This window comes from Kryptolebias marmoratus, linkage group LG8, assembly GCF_001649575.2.
Source record: "Kryptolebias marmoratus isolate JLee-2015 linkage group LG8, ASM164957v2, whole genome shotgun sequence".
Taxonomy (NCBI): Eukaryota; Metazoa; Chordata; class Actinopteri; order Cyprinodontiformes; family Rivulidae; genus Kryptolebias; species Kryptolebias marmoratus.
In genome coordinates, this window is record NC_051437.1 from 27,266,477 (window position 1) to 27,286,204 (window position 19,728).

At 39.0% G+C, this 19,728-nt stretch overlaps 2 protein-coding genes across 4 annotated transcripts in view; one reads left to right on the plus strand and one right to left on the minus strand.

Annotated features, from left to right (window-relative positions):
- The window catches only part of zgc:103759 (U8 snoRNA-decapping enzyme), a 576,073-nt gene that overhangs the window by 534,351 nt on the left and 21,994 nt on the right, over nucleotides 1-19,728 (minus strand). The gene's annotated exons all lie outside the window — the stretch shown is intronic.
- LOC108246106 (collagen alpha-1(XX) chain) overlaps nucleotides 1-19,728 on the plus strand; it is a 45,846-nt gene that overhangs the window by 5,591 nt on the left and 20,527 nt on the right. For all 3 annotated transcript variants that reach the window (XM_017433479.3, XM_017433480.3, XM_037977040.1), the window contains exons 2-18: nucleotides 1,110-1,218; nucleotides 1,951-2,055; nucleotides 3,283-3,426; nucleotides 5,527-5,706; nucleotides 6,565-6,705; nucleotides 7,203-7,370; nucleotides 11,581-11,700; nucleotides 11,784-11,948; nucleotides 12,086-12,244; nucleotides 12,335-12,507; nucleotides 13,900-14,029; nucleotides 14,847-14,992; nucleotides 15,240-15,369; nucleotides 15,476-15,615; nucleotides 18,357-18,483; nucleotides 18,952-19,091; nucleotides 19,175-19,307. In XM_017433479.3, the coding sequence (XP_017288968.1) occupies nucleotides 1,119-1,218; nucleotides 1,951-2,055; nucleotides 3,283-3,426; nucleotides 5,527-5,706; nucleotides 6,565-6,705; nucleotides 7,203-7,370; nucleotides 11,581-11,700; nucleotides 11,784-11,948; nucleotides 12,086-12,244; nucleotides 12,335-12,507; nucleotides 13,900-14,029; nucleotides 14,847-14,992; nucleotides 15,240-15,369; nucleotides 15,476-15,615; nucleotides 18,357-18,483; nucleotides 18,952-19,091; nucleotides 19,175-19,307 (2,401 nt within the window). In that variant the 5' untranslated portion in view covers nucleotides 1,110-1,118. The remainder of the gene's footprint in view (nucleotides 1-1,109; nucleotides 1,219-1,950; nucleotides 2,056-3,282; nucleotides 3,427-5,526; nucleotides 5,707-6,564; nucleotides 6,706-7,202; nucleotides 7,371-11,580; nucleotides 11,701-11,783; nucleotides 11,949-12,085; nucleotides 12,245-12,334; nucleotides 12,508-13,899; nucleotides 14,030-14,846; nucleotides 14,993-15,239; nucleotides 15,370-15,475; nucleotides 15,616-18,356; nucleotides 18,484-18,951; nucleotides 19,092-19,174; nucleotides 19,308-19,728) is intronic.

The window sequence follows — 19,728 nt, forward strand, 5'->3', positions numbered from 1 at the left end:
GATGGATGGATGGATGGATGGATGGATGGATGGATGGATGGATGGATGGATGGATGGATGGATGGATGGATGGATGGATGGATGGATGGATGGATGGATGGCTGGCTGGCTGGCTGGCTGGCTTGCTTGCTTGCTTGCTTGCTTGCTTGCTTCAGCTCATTGAGGTTTCTGCACAGCTCTCCTAAGGTCCCACCACAGCATTTTAATCAAGTTGAGGTTATGGACTTTGACTATACCATTACAATACCTTGATTCTTTTCTTTTTTAGCTGTTCTGTTGTAGATTAGCTGCTGTGTTTGAGATCATTGTCCTATTGCATCATGACCCAGTTTGGTCCAAGCTTCAGCTGTCGGACAGATGGCCTCAGATTTGACTCCAGAATCCTTTGATCTACAGAGGAGTTCATGGCCAACTCAATGACTGGTGGCAAAACCATCAGCCTTTCACCACCGTGCTTGACAGTTGCTATGACATGTTTGTGCTAAGATGCTGTGTTTGTTTTTCTCTGCCTTATAGTTAAGCATCTTAGCTTTGATCTCATCTGTCCAAAGTACATCGTTTCAGAAGTCTTGGTTTATTCAGACGAAACCTTTGGTGTTTTTCCAGTTGTCCTGTCATGATATTTAACCTTTAACCTGCTAACTGAGGCCTGTAGATTTTTTGAATTTTAATACAACAACACACCTTTCAAAAGCTGGGAAAGAACCAACTCTTAGCATCTCATCTTCTGTAAACATTAAGAACGGGTTCTCACTTTATATTTAAAGCTTAAAATTTGATTTATAGATAAGGTACATGTTTTGCTGAGAATTTCTGATGTAGGAACTGAAAAGAGCAATGTTTAGCTAAATGGTGTCCCATTTCCATTACTCAAATATCAAAATCAGTTTTGGCAGATTAATTCATTTTAGCTTTTCACACGCTCTCATTTCTGATGTCCCGGCCTTTGGTTGTGTTGGCATTGTTTTTCCAGCTTTTTATTATTATTTACCCTTTTTATTCAGCCTTTCTGAATCAGTTGTTAAATATATGATGGTTAACCTGAAAAGAAAAAAAATAAAATATAATGACTCTAATTTGATACTAATGCAGTTTTTGTATATTTTTAGGCCCCACTCATGTCTCCTCGCCTTCTTGCCTCAACTCCATCTTTCTGGCTGATGCTGTGTTTCCTGCTTAGTGTCTTCCTGCTGCTGTCCTCAGGAGTCCATGGCCAAGGTAATGCATCTTAATTTATTCTAAATTCACAACAACCGCAGTGCAGTTTAGTAATTTTGATCCAATTTTTTAAACTGTGTTTCCTGCTTTTTATTTCCTCAATGTAGTAATCAGACTCTCCAGAAACTTCTGGTCAATGCATACACGCACACACACAGAAAGTAAGAAGAATTTGTTGAGTTCTTCAGATCCACAGAAGGGATAAAACAGTGTTCCCGTTCTGTCTTCCTTGTTTCCGTTTCCTCCTCCCCCTTCGTCTTCCTCTTCATCCGTTACACCATTACATATTACATTCAGTACTCTGTCACACCGACTGAGTGATGCTCTTCTGACATGACATTTGGCCTGACCGTCCTAAACTGGAGTCCTGTTCCTGTTTCTGCTCCAGTCGAGAGGACAGGGTCTGCTTTGACGGATGAGGGGGCAGCTGGAGAAATGGATGGAGGGAAGATGGGAGGAGAGACGCATGAAAGACATCATTTGTTGAGAAACCCCTGCTGGAAATTATGTAGATGAAGTCAGAACAAGAGATGGATTTGATATATGGAAAAAAGGAAGGTGGGGGTTAGACCGCCCTGGAGAATGGAAAAAATTAAACATAGTTTTCCAGCTTGAGTTTTTGATCCTGGAAAATCTTGCAGTTGTCATATTTGACCTAAATAAGTAACTTGACAACATGCACAGACATTTTTAAATCCTATTTTACTTTTTCTTCTCTTTGTCACCATCAAGGTCGTCTTAAACTAACAGTTCTGTCTGAGGACAGACTGCAGATGAAATGGAAGGAGGCTGATGGACCCGTTCAGGGCTACAAAGTTCGAGTCAGAACTACTTCAGGTAGGGATGTTTTTGTAGTTGTTCTGAACTGGTGGAAGCTGTTACATGTGACATTTAAAGGAGATGCACAGAGTGTACTGCTTTGAAAAACAAGCTATATGTGTGTGTTGTGCAATGGCAGAGCTGTGCTGTTCTGAACTGAGCTCAGCAGCTTGCAGAGAGGATCGTGCTGATGAGTTAAAATTATTTTAACTAGAGTGTACTCTCAGTGACCCCATCATGTTCAATCAGAAGGAATAATACACACAAACCCCAGTAAATCTGTATGTGTCCACTGATGTCAATGAGGGTCTGAAACCTGAAGTTTCAGTCCATCTCTCTCCAACACTCCAACAGGCTGTCATGTTGCTCTCTACTTAGTTTCAAGTAAACGTGGAAGCAGTTGTTGTTCACTCTCAGAACTTGGAGGATATTGTGAATGTTCTAGATGTCCTTCTAGCCTCTGCTTGTTCTTACTTCACCTCCTCTTCTTTGTCAGTAAATGGGATGCCAGGGCTTTTGTCTAATGATCTGAGAGATGCACGTTGCATTTACGCTGCTGCCTCAAAAATGAGCTACTTCCTTTGGTTTCCCAGCAAGCAGCACTGCAAGTTTTATGCAAGTGTCCCTTTCTCCAGCCCCAAGCTGTACCTCTGCAACAAGAGCACTGCTTCTTAGACTTATGTTACTTAACTTCATTGTACAATTGTGATGACACCTCTGAGTGCAAAACAAGATTATAGCAAAGATTCTTGAGTGGCCAAAGTATTCCATCATCCAAATTTCTTGTTTGTGTCTCAAACCATTCTTGATACATTCCTGCAGTGTGGCAGGGTGCATTATCCCAGGCCTCTCTTGAAAAAGAGATCCGAGATCTCAATGGGATTGGCCTGGTTAAATAAAGGTTAATAAAAGCGGAACAAAATAGGATACTTCCATCAGGGAATATTGTGTTTTGCCACACCTTGCTTTGTGTTTTCCCAATAACAAAGACTGAGTGGCTCCAGTCAACATCAAGACTCCAGAGCTGCTTTGGTATCTATTTTTCTGTGCAGAGTGGAACCAAACAGAACAACATGTGAGAAATACAAACACTTATAAAGTAAACTGCTCAAAAAGCAGAGCAACACAGCAACAGACTCTTACGATGAACTGAAATGAACGATCACATAGAGAAATACAGCTTCCACGTAGTGTGACTTTTAAATACCTACGCAGTCTTTTTATCTTTTTCTCTCTTTTTTGTAGAGGAGCCACAACCGGAGCTGATGCTGACCACCACCCGGGGCCGGGCCACAGTGGCAGGACTGGATTCCAGTCAGGAATATTCGCTCCAAGTCTTTGTGCTGAATGGGACGACAGAGAAACTTCTCGCAAAAAGAAGATTCACCAGTAAGAACCGCTGGAATGCAGATTATTTTAAATTCAACTCTAAAAATGTGTTTATAGCAGCTCTGGCAGTAAATAAATAGAAATAGGATTATGTAATATGAATACAAGAAGTTGTTTTAAATAATTCTAAAAAAAAAAAATAACTGAAAAATACTGCTGGTATATGTATTCTGCTCCCAAAACTCAATACTTTGTAGCTCGACCTTTTACAGCAGCTAGTCTTCAGGTGAATCTCCTTAATTTCACATCAGCAGCATGTTTAGGGTTATTGTCCGGCTGGACGGTGAAGCTCTGTCCGAGTCTCAAATCTCTGGAAGACTCCAACAAGTTCCTGTATTTTGCTCCTATCATCTTTTCTTTAACTCAGTCCCTGCTGATGAAAAACAACCCCACAGCATGATGTTGCCACCACCATGCTTCACTGTAGGGGTGGTGTTCTCAGCATGATGAGATGTATTGATTTGCCTCAGAAATTATTTGATTGTTTCTCTGATGAACACCCTCCTTACCATCGCCATGAGTTTTAGTGGACGACCCTCTCTTAGCATGTTTGGCATGATGTAGTGGCATCATCTTTGTATTTCCTAATCATGGATTTATTGGAGCTCTGTGGGATGTTCAGGGTTCTATGATATGTTTTGCAACCAGCCCTGCTTTGTGCTTCTGCACAACTTTGTCTCTGACCTGTATGGAGAGTTCCTTCGTCTCTTGCTTGGTGGTAGCCCCTAGTATTGATTTTGGGGTCTGTTACAACAGGTGGGTATCATATTTTTTGTAGAATTATTGTTTTCAGTTAAATGAAACTGCAATTAAATTCCAGATTAAAAGTCAACAGGTTAGAAAGATTACAAAGGGGATGTATACTTCTGCAACCCACTGCAAAATGCTGACAATACTTTGATAGAAACACTTTTGTTTCAGCTGCTGACTAAATCAATACCGTGAGAGCACATTGGCAAGACAGGAAAGACTTATTTAAAGATAATGCTTCATTTTTGATATTCTCACACTTTCAAGCTCCTTTAAATCTGATGCTGCTTAACCAAATCTGCACAACCACACACACAGTTTACAAAGAAGAAAATAATTGTCCTACAAGTATTTTCTTAGAAAGTTAACAGAAAAATGGGGACTTTGTTTTTAGGACGGGACTCTGTGAAAGTGAACCCCATTAAGGTTCTTTGTTGATTGGTTTCCTTTCGATATGTGAGACCTTTTTTACTTGTAACATTTTAACGTGAGCCTCCAGGAGCACAGATAGGATTGCATGAAAGGTAGACATAGCCTGCGGATTCTTGAAAAAACGTGCAAGAGATGGTAGCTTTCTGTGTTGAGTTGAACCTGTTGTGGCAGGTTGGAAAAACACCTTGCCTTGGAAATTTGTAACACTGGCTGACAAGCTAGAATGATGGCAGTCTGGGAATTCCTTTTTGATGCGTCTTTATCTTTTGCATTTACTTAACCTTCCTCGGGGGCCCTGTGCTTGCTCAGAGCCATGGTACAACAATGGGTCATTATGTTGAGGCAGGTCTTACTTTTTGAAAGTTTTACCGTCACTTTGTTGCTGTTCACCTTGTTTCCTAACTCCAGGCTATAGATTTCTACCTGGGGAAGAAGTTAAACCAAAGAAGTAATTAGGTTCAAAACACAAAAAGTGCCTCACCTTTACATCCAACATGATAAGTTTCATCTATAACTTCAACCCATCAGGGAAGGGAAATCCAATATTTTTATTCTTAACTTTGATTCATCAGCAGACAGGCAGTTCTGTAGCAATTTGAAAGATAAATCAAAGTAAATTCTGAAAATCTTTTTCTGAGTTGTCGTTCAACTTTGCTTAAAAATCCCAGTTGCCCAGAATTGCAGTTACAATTACATTTATAAAACAGGAAGTGATTGAAATGACCTTTTGGTGGACATGTTACCCCATCAGGTGTAAAACAGAAAACCTATGACTGTGTTGTGTTCATTTAAAGAGAATTAGAAAAAATAAATGTTTGCATTTTTAGAAAACCTGGCTGCAGGTTTTGTTTTAGCAGTTATTGTTAATCTGTAAAATATTTCACAGCTCATTATTGCGCTGCACTTGGTGTCTTTCAGTGGAGGCTCTGCGAGACGAGGAGATGATCCGTAGCGGTGGTCGTGAGAACAGAAAGAAGATGATGCCAGGCGGGTCGGGGTCGGGAGACTTGGACGATGTGACGGAGCTTCTGTTGGGTCTGCCAACAGTCCGGTTCCCAGACCCTACAACAATCACTCCTGCCACTGTCACAACTCCAGGTATTTCATCCTAGTAGTTAACGATACTACACACACACAACCACGTTATGACTATGGTACTGACAGCATGACAGGTAAGCTGAGCAGAACCCAGTGTCTTCAAACCTCAATGAACAAAAGCGAGACAAATTTTTTCCATAACCAGATGAGAGACTAATAATGTCAAAAAGAAAACAATTACAGAGTGTTATTTCTGCTAAAGGTGGTTTTTTAACCTCTTGAGTCACAAGGTGAACTTAATTTCTCACTGCTTTTTTATTTTGATTTACTTTTTGTAGAAAAAAATATTGATACTGTTTAAGAAGTTGTGTGTTGTTGTTCGTATGAGGTTGTGCTTTCATGACTCGATGAAGATCAGATGCTAATTGTATCCTGATGTATAAAATCTAAGAATAAAAGGGGTTATTTTTTGTACCATGACTGTAGCCAGAAACTTGCTCAGATTAGAGCGGCTGCATTTGTCTTTTCCATAGACTTCAAAAGCAATTATAGTTTGGGTCAGCAGCAATTGGAGCAATCTTCTCGTATCATAATAAGACCAAAAAGCCTGGAAAATAAAAAATACAATATTGAAAGCTTATAAAGTGGAAGATACGAGAGGGACTAAATGGATGGTGGGCAAGGCAGTGACAGGAAATGGATTGTTTAAAATTGTTGATACCGTTTCTTTGTATCAAGAAAAAATTATGTCTCCTGCTTATCATAAAAGAACATGTTTATTTGTTAACAGCTAAATAAGTTTGTTTTTTTTTCTTTGATACTTTCCTGCCACGTATTGCTTCAGTTCATCCTACAAACAATCCATGCTTATCTTAATGTAGCCCCACCCGTGTATTTACCATTACCTCTGGTTTCCAGAGCTCCCAGCTACAAAAACCTCTTCTGAACTCCCCGATGAGACCCCAGAGAAAATCACCAAAGAGAAAAGGAAGAGGAAGAAAGAAAAGGAGCGACATCGTTACACTGTGGAGATCAAAGAGGAGCAGGGGACAAAACAGGGTAAACTGACAACTGAGAAACCCACATTTAGTCGTTGGTATTGTGGCTAAATATTGTATTCTGATGAAATAATAATTTAAATGAACCAAAACACAATAGTAGTGATGAGGAAAACTTACCGGTACTTTAAGCAGGAAGTTATCAAAGTTCAGCTCCTCTTAGGAACTAAAAAAATGTGATACTTTGGAGCTTTAAGTACTGGTTTGACAGGTGATGACAGTGTGCACATGAGGGAGGGACAGGTTGGGGATAATGACAGGCCATCCTGTTCTGCTGCAGGGGACATGTGTCCTTGTTCTCCTTCATAATCTCAAAGCTCAGGGACCCTCACATGTGTGGAAATTCAATAATTTCATGTATGCGTCAAGCAGACACATGTTGGAATTATGTTTAAATACCTCTCTGTACCTGTCTGAATACATGCAAACAATTTCCCATATTTATAGTAATATAGAGAAGAAAGAATACCTGCATGAGTTTTTGTTTTTTGTGTTAAGGGATGTCTCAGAGAAAACCGTATAAATGTGACAGCGATGCAGCGGGAGACATCATGCTGTTGGTGGACGGCTCCTGGAGCATTGGACGCACCAACTTCAGGCGGGTCAGAGACTTCTTGGAGGGTCTGGTGACACCGTTCCACATTGGGCCAAATCACATTCAGATTGGTGAGAACCAGATTATCAGGGGTAGTGTGTGGGCTACTACCTGAACCTGTCTGAGTCTTTATATAAGAAAACAAAATAGCAAAAAATAGGAACATTTTATGAATAATATACTAAATAATATTGACCTTCACAAATTTATTTGCAAGGAAAGTGTAATTATCTTTATTGTTATATATGTATATATTTAATTAAATGTAATGTAACATCACAAAATTGCTGAGTTACTTGTACTTCCTTCCTGGAGGACAGAGTAGTCAACATCTTCTCTACTTTTATTAGTCAGCTCCAGTAGCCTGATCTTTCACCACTAACCATTCTGAAAAAGCTTTTTAAAATTAAAAAGTCTGATTGAGTAATTCCTTGGATACAAACTGGTAAATGTACAGGCTACAGAGTAATGCATTACCATTTTAAAATCTTTCTGCAGGGCTACTCAGACTTCTAAAATATTGTCAATAAAGCCAGCAGCTACTTGTTTTGTCCTTTCTGGGTCACCCACTGGTGTGTAGGCATGTAATTTGTGTGAGAACTTTTGGAAGACTGTAAAAATGATTACTGTCAAGCCCAGCCATTTCCAAACCACTCAGTGCATTAGTGGAAACAACTCTTTCTTTCGCCATGGTGCGCAAAAAGACATTTGTTTTTCTTCCACCATATTTAACATTTGCATAAGATGCTCTGAACATAATGTTTCTGTACTCCCAGGATCCAAAAATGCATAGGTTTGTATTATTTTATCTGCCTTAATGGATTTGACTTGGATTGGCAGAATGGACAAAATGCTGTCCCCTCATCCAGCCCCTGTGTAACCACATGTCTATGAAGAAGGTGATGTAACATGTTCCGTTTCTTTACAGTGTTCACTTTCTTTGCTGGCCCTTGACCTTTCAGGAATATGAAGCACAGTAGGATGACTTTGACCACACTCTTTGCAAATTAAACACTTATCGCAAACTTTGCTCAGATGTCCAATACACAGACAGCCAAAACACATCCTCTTCTCCTTCAAAAAAGTGATTTTATCACAATGTTTCATCCTCTTCAGCTTTAGACACTCCTCCAGTCCATGAGACTGGGCGCAAGAGACATGCATTTTTAGTTTTGTTCATCAACTTCTGCTTATATGAATTTAAGTTTGAACCCTTGGTTGTGTCAGTAGCAAAGCTGCTACCTGTGACTCTACTGAACTTGGACTGAGACTTGATCTTATTGACACTCTTTATTATAAGACCACCACTTCCTGAATATCCCCAAAAAGAGGATCAGAGATGATCTTAAACTGACGTTCAATAAATGAAACAAGATCTTTAAAGCAAGCTCTTCGATTGTATTTTTGCAAAACTTCATGAGCCATTGTCCTCCACTTTTCCCTGTATTTAAATGGCAACTTGGTCACAATTGCTCTCATGTTGGTTGGCATGTCCAGCTCTTGCATGTAGTGAAGCTCCTCCATCACATTGCAGCAACCACGCAAAAACAGAGAAAAAGCTTGTAGTGACTTTACATCCTCCGATTTCACTGCAGGCCAATCCAAAGCCTTCTCTATATAGGCTGCAGCAATCCTGTATTCATTTCCAAAGTTTTCATGTAAAAGTTCTTTAGCCACTTGATAACCCCTTTCAGGAGTCAAATGTTGACAACTCATCACCAATTTTCTGGGCTGACCCTTTGTAAACTGTTCCAAAAAATATATAGAGTCAGCATTATTAGCTTTGGATTTCACTCCATATTCAAAGGCTCTGATGAAGTTTCTGTACTTGAGGGGATCCCCATCAAATACTGGAATGTCACAAGTAGGTAAAGACAATAAGTGTTGTTGTTGAACAAGAGTTGATGTGATTTCATTTTGTTTATGCATTATGGTACATAAGTCTCTTTTTATTTGCACAGGAAGTAGATGTGATTGGACAACTGAAGCAGGCTGCTCAACATTTACTGACACAGGATCAGTTTGTTGTGTGTTTACAAATTCTGTTGTTTTACTTTGCGTCTCCTGTCTTGATCCAAGAGTGCACTTCCATTCGTTCACTTTACTTGAGTCCTTATGTTGTACTGATAGAGTGCTTTGTTGCATTGCACTTTGTGTCCAAGGTTCATAGGCTTTTGCTACAGGGTTGAGTCCTTTAAAAATATTTCCTGTTCTTGTTTCCTTTGGAAATATGAATTCATTCCATCTTCTGATGCTTGAGCATCTCTTGAACATTCTGAAGCATTTTGTAAAACTGATAGTTTTGCGGTAGATGCAGCCATTTCAATATCAAGCTCCAGCTGCTCTTTTCTCCTTCTCAGCTCTGCTTCTTGTTTCTCCAAAGCAAAGAAGTGCAGCCCTTTCTGCCTCTGCTTTAATACGAGCAGATGCTGTTGTTTGACCACTTTGTCTGCTTTTAACACTATATGTACTTTTTTGGTGAGACCGTTTACTGGGAACATTTCATATGCTGTCATCAGGATGTATATCATCACACACATTACCCCCTTTTTCATTATTTCTCAACCACTGTTTAACTTCATCAGTAAAACCCTTTTCAACAAACCATGTATTCTGTGTTTCACCTTCTTCATTAGGCAAAAGAAACATCAATGAATCTTGAGCATTTTTTGCTTCATCGCCCAAATAAATAATTTTTTCCAACACATCCTTTACCTCCTCAACCCAGTTTTCCTGCATGTATTCATTATTTACCTTTTTTAGATTTTTAATCTTGTTTAATTTACCCTCTCTTACATTTTGTAAATTATCTAATTTTTCAACAAAAGCCTTTTGTGTTAATTTAACTGTTCTTTTAGCTTTGACCACTTGTGTTTCTTTTGATTGTCCCACCTCACTAGAAACGGTGACAGCGGCACTTTCCTCATCCGGCTCTTCAGATTTACTGTCCATAATGTCCTCCTTTAGTTATATTCCACAATGAAATCCAATATTCACCCATTAATAACGTTCAATCTTAGGATGCAATCATAACTGTTTTTATATAGCAACAAATGCATTGGAATTACGCCCACAAAGTACACACCGTTTTTTTTTAAAATTATTGTTATGGCCATAAAGTTGGTAGCGCTACTGCCTCCGTGCAGTATCCTTTCCGCAACTAACTAAAACTTCTAATTGAAACAAAGTTTTTTTGACTTAATTGTAGTGACTTGTTCTTAATTTAAAAAAAACAAAACAAACCTAAGCCCCTGAGGGGCTGCTGACTGCCACTTAATCGACGTGTTGTCTGTCTGGATCCTTTGAACAAACATTTGAGGTTCTAATTATTTTAGAGCATTTATTGATTTTGCGCTCTTCAACAAGATGCGATCTTTTTAAGCTGCACTCTTACAAACTTGACTGTTAGGTCAGTCCAAAAAAACAGCTCACAAACTGACGCAATGCAATAGTCACAAAAACACTAAGACAAGAACTACGACGATGGTCAAAAAACTGTGTGTTTTCACCGCAATCAACACACCTGCTGACAAGTTACCTGTGGCTCCATTTAACCCCACATGATGCCACCCACAGTGACTTTTAGGTATTACACCAAAAACAAAATATAAACACAAACCCCATAATATGGCTCTGATAAGCGCTAAGCCAGCACTAAACAAAAGACAAACTAAAACCCACAGACTAGGACAGTACCCCTCTCAGCTACTTACCAAACAGCCCCAGGCACCTTTAAATTTAAGGCCTAGCATTCCCTGAAGGAATGCATATCGTCTGCTGCCTTTCATACCAAAGTTTTAAGATAAGCTCATCTAATTTTGAGAAATTACAGCATTATAGATAAAAATCTTGTGTAGTGTCACACAGTCTTGCAGAGATCTGTTAGTGTTCAAAGTATGTGTTATGGATGATTCTCAGCTGCTGCCACACCAAATTTTAACTCCGTATTTGTAAGATTAACAGACCTGTAGTCATTTTTGTGTTTTCTAAGGTCAGTTGGCTGTGGCAGCCATCTTAAATCAATCATAAAATGGACAGCCAAGAATGTGTCCAGTGGTCCATGAGATATTTTGCTAACTGGACAAACATTCACACACACAAAAAGGCGACAGCCAGGCGATGACAAGTCCAAACGCAGCCAGTCGGGTGGAGGAAGTATGAAGGAGGGACCAGCCGAAACACCCAAAAAAGAGAAATCCAGATAAACAAAACACGGATGTAATATATCAGGCAACACAACATATTTTCTCTCAAAAAGCCCCATCCACTTTCCACTTCCAGGTCTAACCCAGTACAGTGGGGACCCCCGCACAGAGTGGAACCTCAACAACTTCGGCACTAAAGACCAGCTATTGGAGGCGGTGAGGAATTTTAGATACAAAGGAGGAAACACATTTACAGGTAGGAGCACAACACAAAGCGCGCCTTCAACACTTTACATAAACACCTGGCTGTCAGGGTGTAACCAGCAAGCCATCTTTCAGGACAGGCACTGCTCCACGTCATGGAGGAAAACATGAAACCTGAGGCAGGCGCCAGACTAGAAGTACCATTTTTCTTGGTCTTGTTGACTGACGGGAAGTCTCAGGATGATGCGATTGCGGCAGCAAACCGGCTGAAGAACGCAGGCGTTGAAATCATTGCTGTAGGTGAGACTGAAAGGTAGAGGAGGTGAATGGTTCTTTTTTTTTTATTTATTTACTTTTTTTGCAGCTTTGGAAAACTCACGGTGGCATGACTGTTCAGAGCTTTAATGGTTGGTTAATTTTACAACTTTGTTTTCCAGGTGTGAAGAATGCAGATGAAGCTGAGTTGAGACAGGTGGCGTCGGAGCCTGTGGATCTAAATGTTTACAATGTGAATGACTTCCCCCTGCTCAGCAAACTGGTGGCACGACTGGTTCACATACTGTGTGGAAGGATAAAAGACCGTGGCATCACAAAACGTACACCACATGTCTGTCTACATCTATGTCGTCCTCTCTGTTTTTCATACTTTTGCTCTCATTTCAAGATCTGATTTGTTGCATTTCCAGGAATGGAACCTGGGGCCACGGCAGACCCAGCCCTCTCCTATCCAAGCCCTGCTGATCTCCGGTTCTCTGAACTCGGATCCAGGCAGGTGAAGCTGCACTGGACCAATCCATCTCAGCCAGTCCAGCAGTACAGAGTGGTGTACCACAGTGCTGACAGTCAGAGTCCCCAGGAGGTTAGAAACCCATCATCACATCATCTGGAGACAGACAAATTTATGAGTTTTCAACTAATTACTACACGGCTGTATGAGTTTCTCTCTTTGTAAAAACATTGTTTGTAAATGAAATGCATTGTAAAAGCAGAAACATTGTTCAATTATCAGCTTAAAGAAATATTCAACACATTTGAGTGTTCTTATTGGGAGGGGGAAAATGTATGTCAGGGTAAAAACAGTTTTGTAAGGAAGAAAAATCTCTTTAGACTGTAACTTTCACAAAAAAAAGTAACGGAGAAGTGAATATCAAAGTATCTGGCTGGCCTTTCATGCTCACTGCTGAATTTTCTATAAAGGATACATGCTAACCCCCTGAATACTTACATGTCTAAATATAAAAGACTCTTCATGTGCCCCTGAACAATGTCGCAGTCATACTCAAAACGCATTTGGACATACAGAGCTTTTTTCTGCCAGATGCATTAAGCAGATATCTGAGGAAACAAGCAGACCTAGGAAAAAAAAAAAAAGAGGGAGCAGTTCTTTATGCATCGTAACTGGTTACATACAGGTAAGAATCTCAAATGCAGCCCCAATTCTGAAAATGTTGGGACGTGTAAAAATGTAACAAAGATATTATGCGTTTTTTTTGTTTTGTTTTTTTTTAATTAATGGTTTTTAAAGGAATTCATTTTAAATGTAAGAGCAGCAATACATCTCAAAATTGTTGGGACAAGCACCAAAGGCTGTAAAGGTAAGTGGTATGAATAAGAACCATATGAAGCAACATTTTCCAATGAATTAGGTTAATTGAAAAAGGACTGGGTATGAAAAGAGCATTTTAGAATCTCTGGAATAAAGCTGGGCAGAGGTTCACAAATCTGCAAGAAACATTATCTTAAAATAGTTTAATAATTTCAGAATTATGGTTCTTAAAGGGAAAGTGATTAGACTTTGAATATCCCATCATCTACAGTTCATAATACCATCAAATGATTTCGAGAATCTTGAGCAATCTCTAGACAGAAAATCAATGTTGGATGCCACGTTTATCACTGCGAAGCATCCCCTCGACTTTTAACAACAGTCTGTAAACGTCTAGAACCTGAGGAGACCAGCTAATTGACCTAAATAGTTTTATTTGTACCATTTACAGCCTTTTGTTCCCCCTTTCACAACTTCTTTGAATATGTGTTGCTGCCACTGTATTCAAAATTAATTATTTTTTACCCAGAAAAGGCACAATTTCTTACTTTCAACATTTGATATGTGTATTATGTTCCAATGTGAGTGAAATATTAGTTGCATTCTGTTTTTATTTACATTTTATACAATGTTTCCATGTTTTCTACATTTAGGTTGTACGTCTGACATGTCTTGGTTTAACTGTAAACGGTGCTCTGTCCGCAGGTTGTGTTATCCGGCTCAGAGTCCACCGTTCTGCTCGACGGCCTCTCATCACAGACTCTGTACCACATTTCCATTTTCCCTGTGTATGAAGACAACGTTGGCCTGGCGCTCAGAGGAACTGTCACAACATGTGAGCTGATAAATATTTTATCCTGAACTGTATCAAATGGTGCAGTTTGAAAGAGTTTACTCTAGTAGTTTTCCAGATATACTCAAAAGCAGTTCTGAAATGTGGGTATGCACTCAATGTAAACAAAGCAATCAGCAGAATTTGCAGAAAACCTCACAGAAACTTGAGTCACATGATTGACGTACATTATGCTGACCTTAGTTTTTACTTTATGTAAAAACATTTGGACTGGTCTTCATGGTTTTGCAATGAGTGCCTTTGATGCAAAGTGCTGTACTCGACATTAAAACTAAAAAACAACAAATAAACAGAGACAGAATAAAAACAGGAAAGCGAGGAAACAAAACCAAGTTTTAAGACAAGTTAAAATTTATGAATGTCAAAAATACTTTATATACCTAAAGCATTAAATGCAATGAAAAGCCAAGAAGATCAAACTCTTCATCTGTGCTTTAAAGTGTCATTAAAGGGGTAGCACACCTAATTAAGACTTCTACTTTCAAAGCATGACATATTTCTTCTAAAAATATTCAGATACCTGCAGAGAGACCTTTTGCACGTTTTCTTAACATTTCAACCAAATTGAAGGATGGCTTGAATTGGTATAATTTCCAGAACTTTACATAAAGTTGCCCAAAGAGAACTAAATATTTACGTACAATTAAATGACACATTTGTTTACAGTGAGTTAAATTTGGCTGCAGCCATCATGGCTTAAATAGAAGTGAACACAATGTGTGAAATTTACACGACCCTCATCAGTGTAAAACATTTATATATAATCACGTATATGTGTGGTTTTTTTTGTTCCTTTCAGTGCCGCTGGCCATGCCGGCCAGTTTAGAGGTGGCTCCGTCTTCGTTCAGCACGCTGCGAGTGAGCTGGAGTCCAGCTCCTGGCACGACTCAGTATATGATTCTGTACTCGGCGCTCAATGACGGAGAGCCTGACGATGCGAAGGAGGTAAAAAAAAAAGTGCATTTCTGAAATTTTAAACTAAGTAATTACAATTCAGATAGAAATAAAGGCAAAGCAGAGCATGTTCATATGGCTATTTTGTAAGAAAAAAAAAGTATGAACTGATTTCTTATATTTTTTATAACATACCAATTTGCAAGCTTCTTACTACATGATTTAACCCTTTTACTTAATTATGAGATGGCTTGACAAGCCTCCAGCTGCCCTTTCCTGTTTTTGCCTGTGTGTGAAGGAGAAATTCAGTGCCGATCAGACAGTGGTGGAGCTCGCAGGGCTGCTCCCAGAAACAGACTACTCTGTCACACTTTATGCTCTCTATGATGAAGAGCCCAGTGATCCTGTTACTTCTGTTGCCAGCACATGTAAGAAATCACCTGGACATTTTAACACAACTTCTTTTTTTTTTATTACTATTCCTGTTTCACTGTTTCAGCCACTTTTCTTTTTCTGTCTCTCCTGTTTTGACAGTCGCTCTCCCAGCTCCTGCGAGTGTTCAGTTTCCGGTGGTAACCCACAGCATGGTGAGGGTGAGCTGGGTGCCGGGCTCCGTGGACATACCCAGCCACAGAATCACCTACAGCACCAACCACGGCAGTGATGTGAAGCAGGTACCAGCACAAAAACTCTGACCCCAAACCAAAACCTGCAGAGAAGGACTCTGTATGTTCATTTTTTTCTTCAATATTAAAAAAACCAAACAAATAAAACAGCCAGTAACAGTGCAGGAAACAGACACTTGACAGTTTTAGACTTCATATTTAAAATAAATAATCAGAATCTAATAATAATATACTTTTTTCTTGAAAGCACAGATTTTGTTTTAGTTTCTCTGTGTGTCACGCTGCCTCTGATGGTTGTTTTTTTGAGTTGGGGGTGGAGGGGGGCACACATGGTTCAGAAGTAGTCATTGTTAGCATATAGGAGCAGCAAGGTTCATTTGTATGTAGACTAAAAGGTTTCAAGGTTTCAAGAGGTGGATGGTCCGCTTTGTAACCATTGTTGAAGTAGGTTGAGTCTAAACACGAGAGCGCTGCGTCTTTATTCACATACTCAATTTGGCTGAGATGGAGAACAGGGCTTTCAAGACCTCGAGGTAGAGTGCTCAGGGGTTGCACAGAAGCTTTTTGCTTCAAAAAGAAGAATAATAAAACTGTTTTTTCTAAGTTATAGCAGTACATATGATTGCATGTTCAATTATGTCCACATTAAAAAATAATTGGGTTGTAGCAGATGAATAAATAAGTAAACAAAGAAGAAAAACAAGCGTAAATGACTCCATGCCTAAGGAAAATATATAATATAGCTTCAAAACAAAATGTTAAAAGCTACAAATAAAACGAGTTATTGTTTATTTTCTTAATTAGTTCTATTTTCATTTATAGAGAATGTTTAATGTGAGCTCTGCCCTGGCTTCATTCTTTTCCTTCGTTTTTTTTTCCCTATTTTAATTTTGTGCTAATAAAATTAGGTACACATAAACTTTTGTGAACTGTGCGTTAAATCTACAAATTGAATTTGTTTATTAGATTATTGGTGTTATGCAAAGTTTGTGCGCAGATCAGGGAGGATGAATGCTGTAATGGACAGAAGAGACTAATAGGACCAAACCAGAAAATTACATCGTTTTTTCTCTTCACTCGGGGAAAGAAGATTAGAGCGATGCAATTTCAGAAAAACTGAAGCACAACGACGAGTTTTAAGTGTGTCAGATGAATAAACTTTAACGTGCACTTTTCCAACACCCTACTACTTAAATGTCAGGAGCCCTTAATAATAGCTTTGAATCACTGAAGATTTTTTTTTCCTCCAAGATTCAGTCGACAAAATTATGTCTCGTGTGAAGCCATTATAGTAAGCTCAATTTATTCAACAAGACATTTTCAAAAATGCTTTTCTTATAAGATAATAAGCACCAAGAAAAGTAAAAAAGCAGCAAAATAACAGATGAAGACATTTTTTGCTCGCATTGTTTTAGATTGTGCTTCAATGTTGACATTCACATAAAACATCTCCTCTACGCTTGTCTTTTGTGATCATTTATGTGCTAATAAAATAAAGTACACATAAACTATGCATTCAATCAACAAATTAAAATTTTCTATTAGATTATTGTCCTCTACTCCTCTGCTCTTTAAAGAAGCAAATGAAACGATAGGCACACAACTCTGTTATTTTGTTTGGTAGCACCTTATTTAGCCTTATTTAATCACTATCCTGCAGTGCAGTCTTTTTGTGAACCCTTCTAAAGTGAAGACTAGTTATGCTTTATTAGGTATTTGTTAATGTAGACAAAACCCTGAAGGGAAACAAGTTCCTTTTCACCTGTGGAAATCAGACCAAAATCAGTCAAAATCAAGCCAGGAGACCTGGAATACAAAACATATAGTTATGTATTGACACTTTTTTTATTCTCAAAAATCTTAAGTTGCGTACTTAAAATAGAGCAAAATATTTGTAAATGGCGAGGAACTGCTGATCAGTTGTCAGCCGCCATCTTGGTTTTATGATGTCAAATGTGAACTGCATAATGAAGAGGACTGATTGAACACCAATACTTATTGAACCAGGAAATTTATTGGTTGATTCATGGCTCAATCACCTGTCGTTAATTTTTCCATTGAGCTCCTTGTTAGAGAACAGCAACTTGTGCAGAAACTACTGAAACATTGAACAGTTGGACATGTTCATTCAAAAGTTTAGAGAAGGTCACATTAAGTTCACCTGTAAAGGTTTCAGTGCAGTTTAGGTTCATCTTGAAATTTCATCCGAAAGTCAAACACCCAAAACTTCTTGTGAGTAGTGTATATACAACATACAACTATAACAAATTGAGCAATACAAAACTATAATATGATTAACAATAATATACTCTTGTAGATGAAAGAAAGAAAAAATATCTAATTCACACACCTAATACGTTCACACAATCCAGAGAAGCTGACTTTATTAAAAGTAAATTAAGGTTAAATTAGCACATTTAAAAACAGCTCCTTTAAATCCCAAAGTGCTGTAAACACAATGAGGTAAAATAAAATTAAAGATAAAAGCAACACGCAATTAAGAGTACAGAAATACGGAAAAATTACATTTATAGTACAAACATCTAAAAATACTGTATATGCATGTATATATATATATAGATTTATACATAATCACATTCATATAATTAATGTCAAGATCAACTGGGATTAAAAACTAACACAAAGAAGTGTGTCTTAAGAAAACACTTTGATATGAAGAGACAATGACTTTTACACTACTTGATTATTAGAAAACCTAAATGTCCAGCTACAGTACAATAATAAACAGTGTCAGCCCTTTATATTTATTCTAAATATTATCTGTCCAGGTGGAGGTAACGGGGATGAGCTCGGTCCTGGTGCAGAACCTCTCGTCTCTGTCCAGATACCTGGTTTCAGTCCAGTCTCTTTACCCACAAGGCGTGTCTTCTGCTGTCACCGGTAACATCACCACATGTAAGACATACAGAAGTGTCCTGTCTTCTGTCTTTAAAGGCTCAAACACCTTTGATCCATCACTCAAGTTGATTTATATGATGTTAACTTAGAAAAACAGAGAATTAAAGTCAGTTTTTTTGGCTCTGGGGGCTGTGGCTCAGTGGTTAGAGCAGTCATCCTTTAATGAGATAGAGGTTCAATTCCACCAGTGTGCCACATGTCAAAGTGTCCCTGGGCAAGACACTGAACACCTAACTGCCTCCGATATGTACCCCATTGGTGTATGAAAGCGATCTAAAGCGCTGATTTGACTCAAAAGAATGATTTATTCAGATTAGCTTTGTAGAGATGTAGTAGAGTGGTGTATGAATGTGTGTATTGATGGAGAAATGAGGGCACAGATTGTGTTGTAAATTGCTTTGAGTGGCCTGGTTGGCTAGAAAAGGCGCTATGTAAGTACAGTCCATTTACCATTCTCTCTCCTAGTGAAGGTGCCTTCTCCATCAGACCTCAGAGTGACAAACTTTTCAGGCAGCGAGATCATCGTCCGCTGGGAGGCTGCAGCCGATGATGTTGTCTCTTACCTCATCAAGTGGATTTCTCTGAGTGGAGGAGACCTAAGACAGGTCAGGAGGCTGAGATTTGGGGTGAGTATTTTACTGACATAGTATAAAATGTGTCAAAAAGGCTGCTTTTTTGTGCGTTTTAGCTGAAGGTGAATGGTGACCACGAAGGAGCGGTCCTGACGGGGGTGGAGGATGATAAAGAGTACCAGATCTCTCTGTCTGCTCTTTATGGAGATGGAGCTCAGAGTGAAGCTGTGGCCATTCGCTACAGCACCTGTAAGACGTGTAATTATTTACCTCCTGTGTAATCTTTTTAAAAATGCTATCTGTAGCTTCACAAAGTCATGTCTGTTTCAGCCTCTTTGTTGTTGTAGAAATTCTACAATATGGCATGCAGAGCTGTCCACTTTGCCTGTTTTTTTGTATTTGAAATGAGAAGAAAATGTCAATAAATCAAAAAATAAATGTTAATATATAAAAATAGAAAAGCAAAGATGAATTGATAAAATCCATCCATCCATCCTCTTCCGCTTATCCGGGGTCGGGTCGCGGGGGCAGCAGCCTAAGCAGGGAGACCCAGACTTCCCTCTCCCCAGCCACTTGGGCCAGCTCCTCCGGGGGAATCCCAAGGAGTTCCCAGTCCCTCCAGCGTGTCCTGGGTCTTCCTCTGGGCCTCCTCCCGGCGGGACGTCACCAG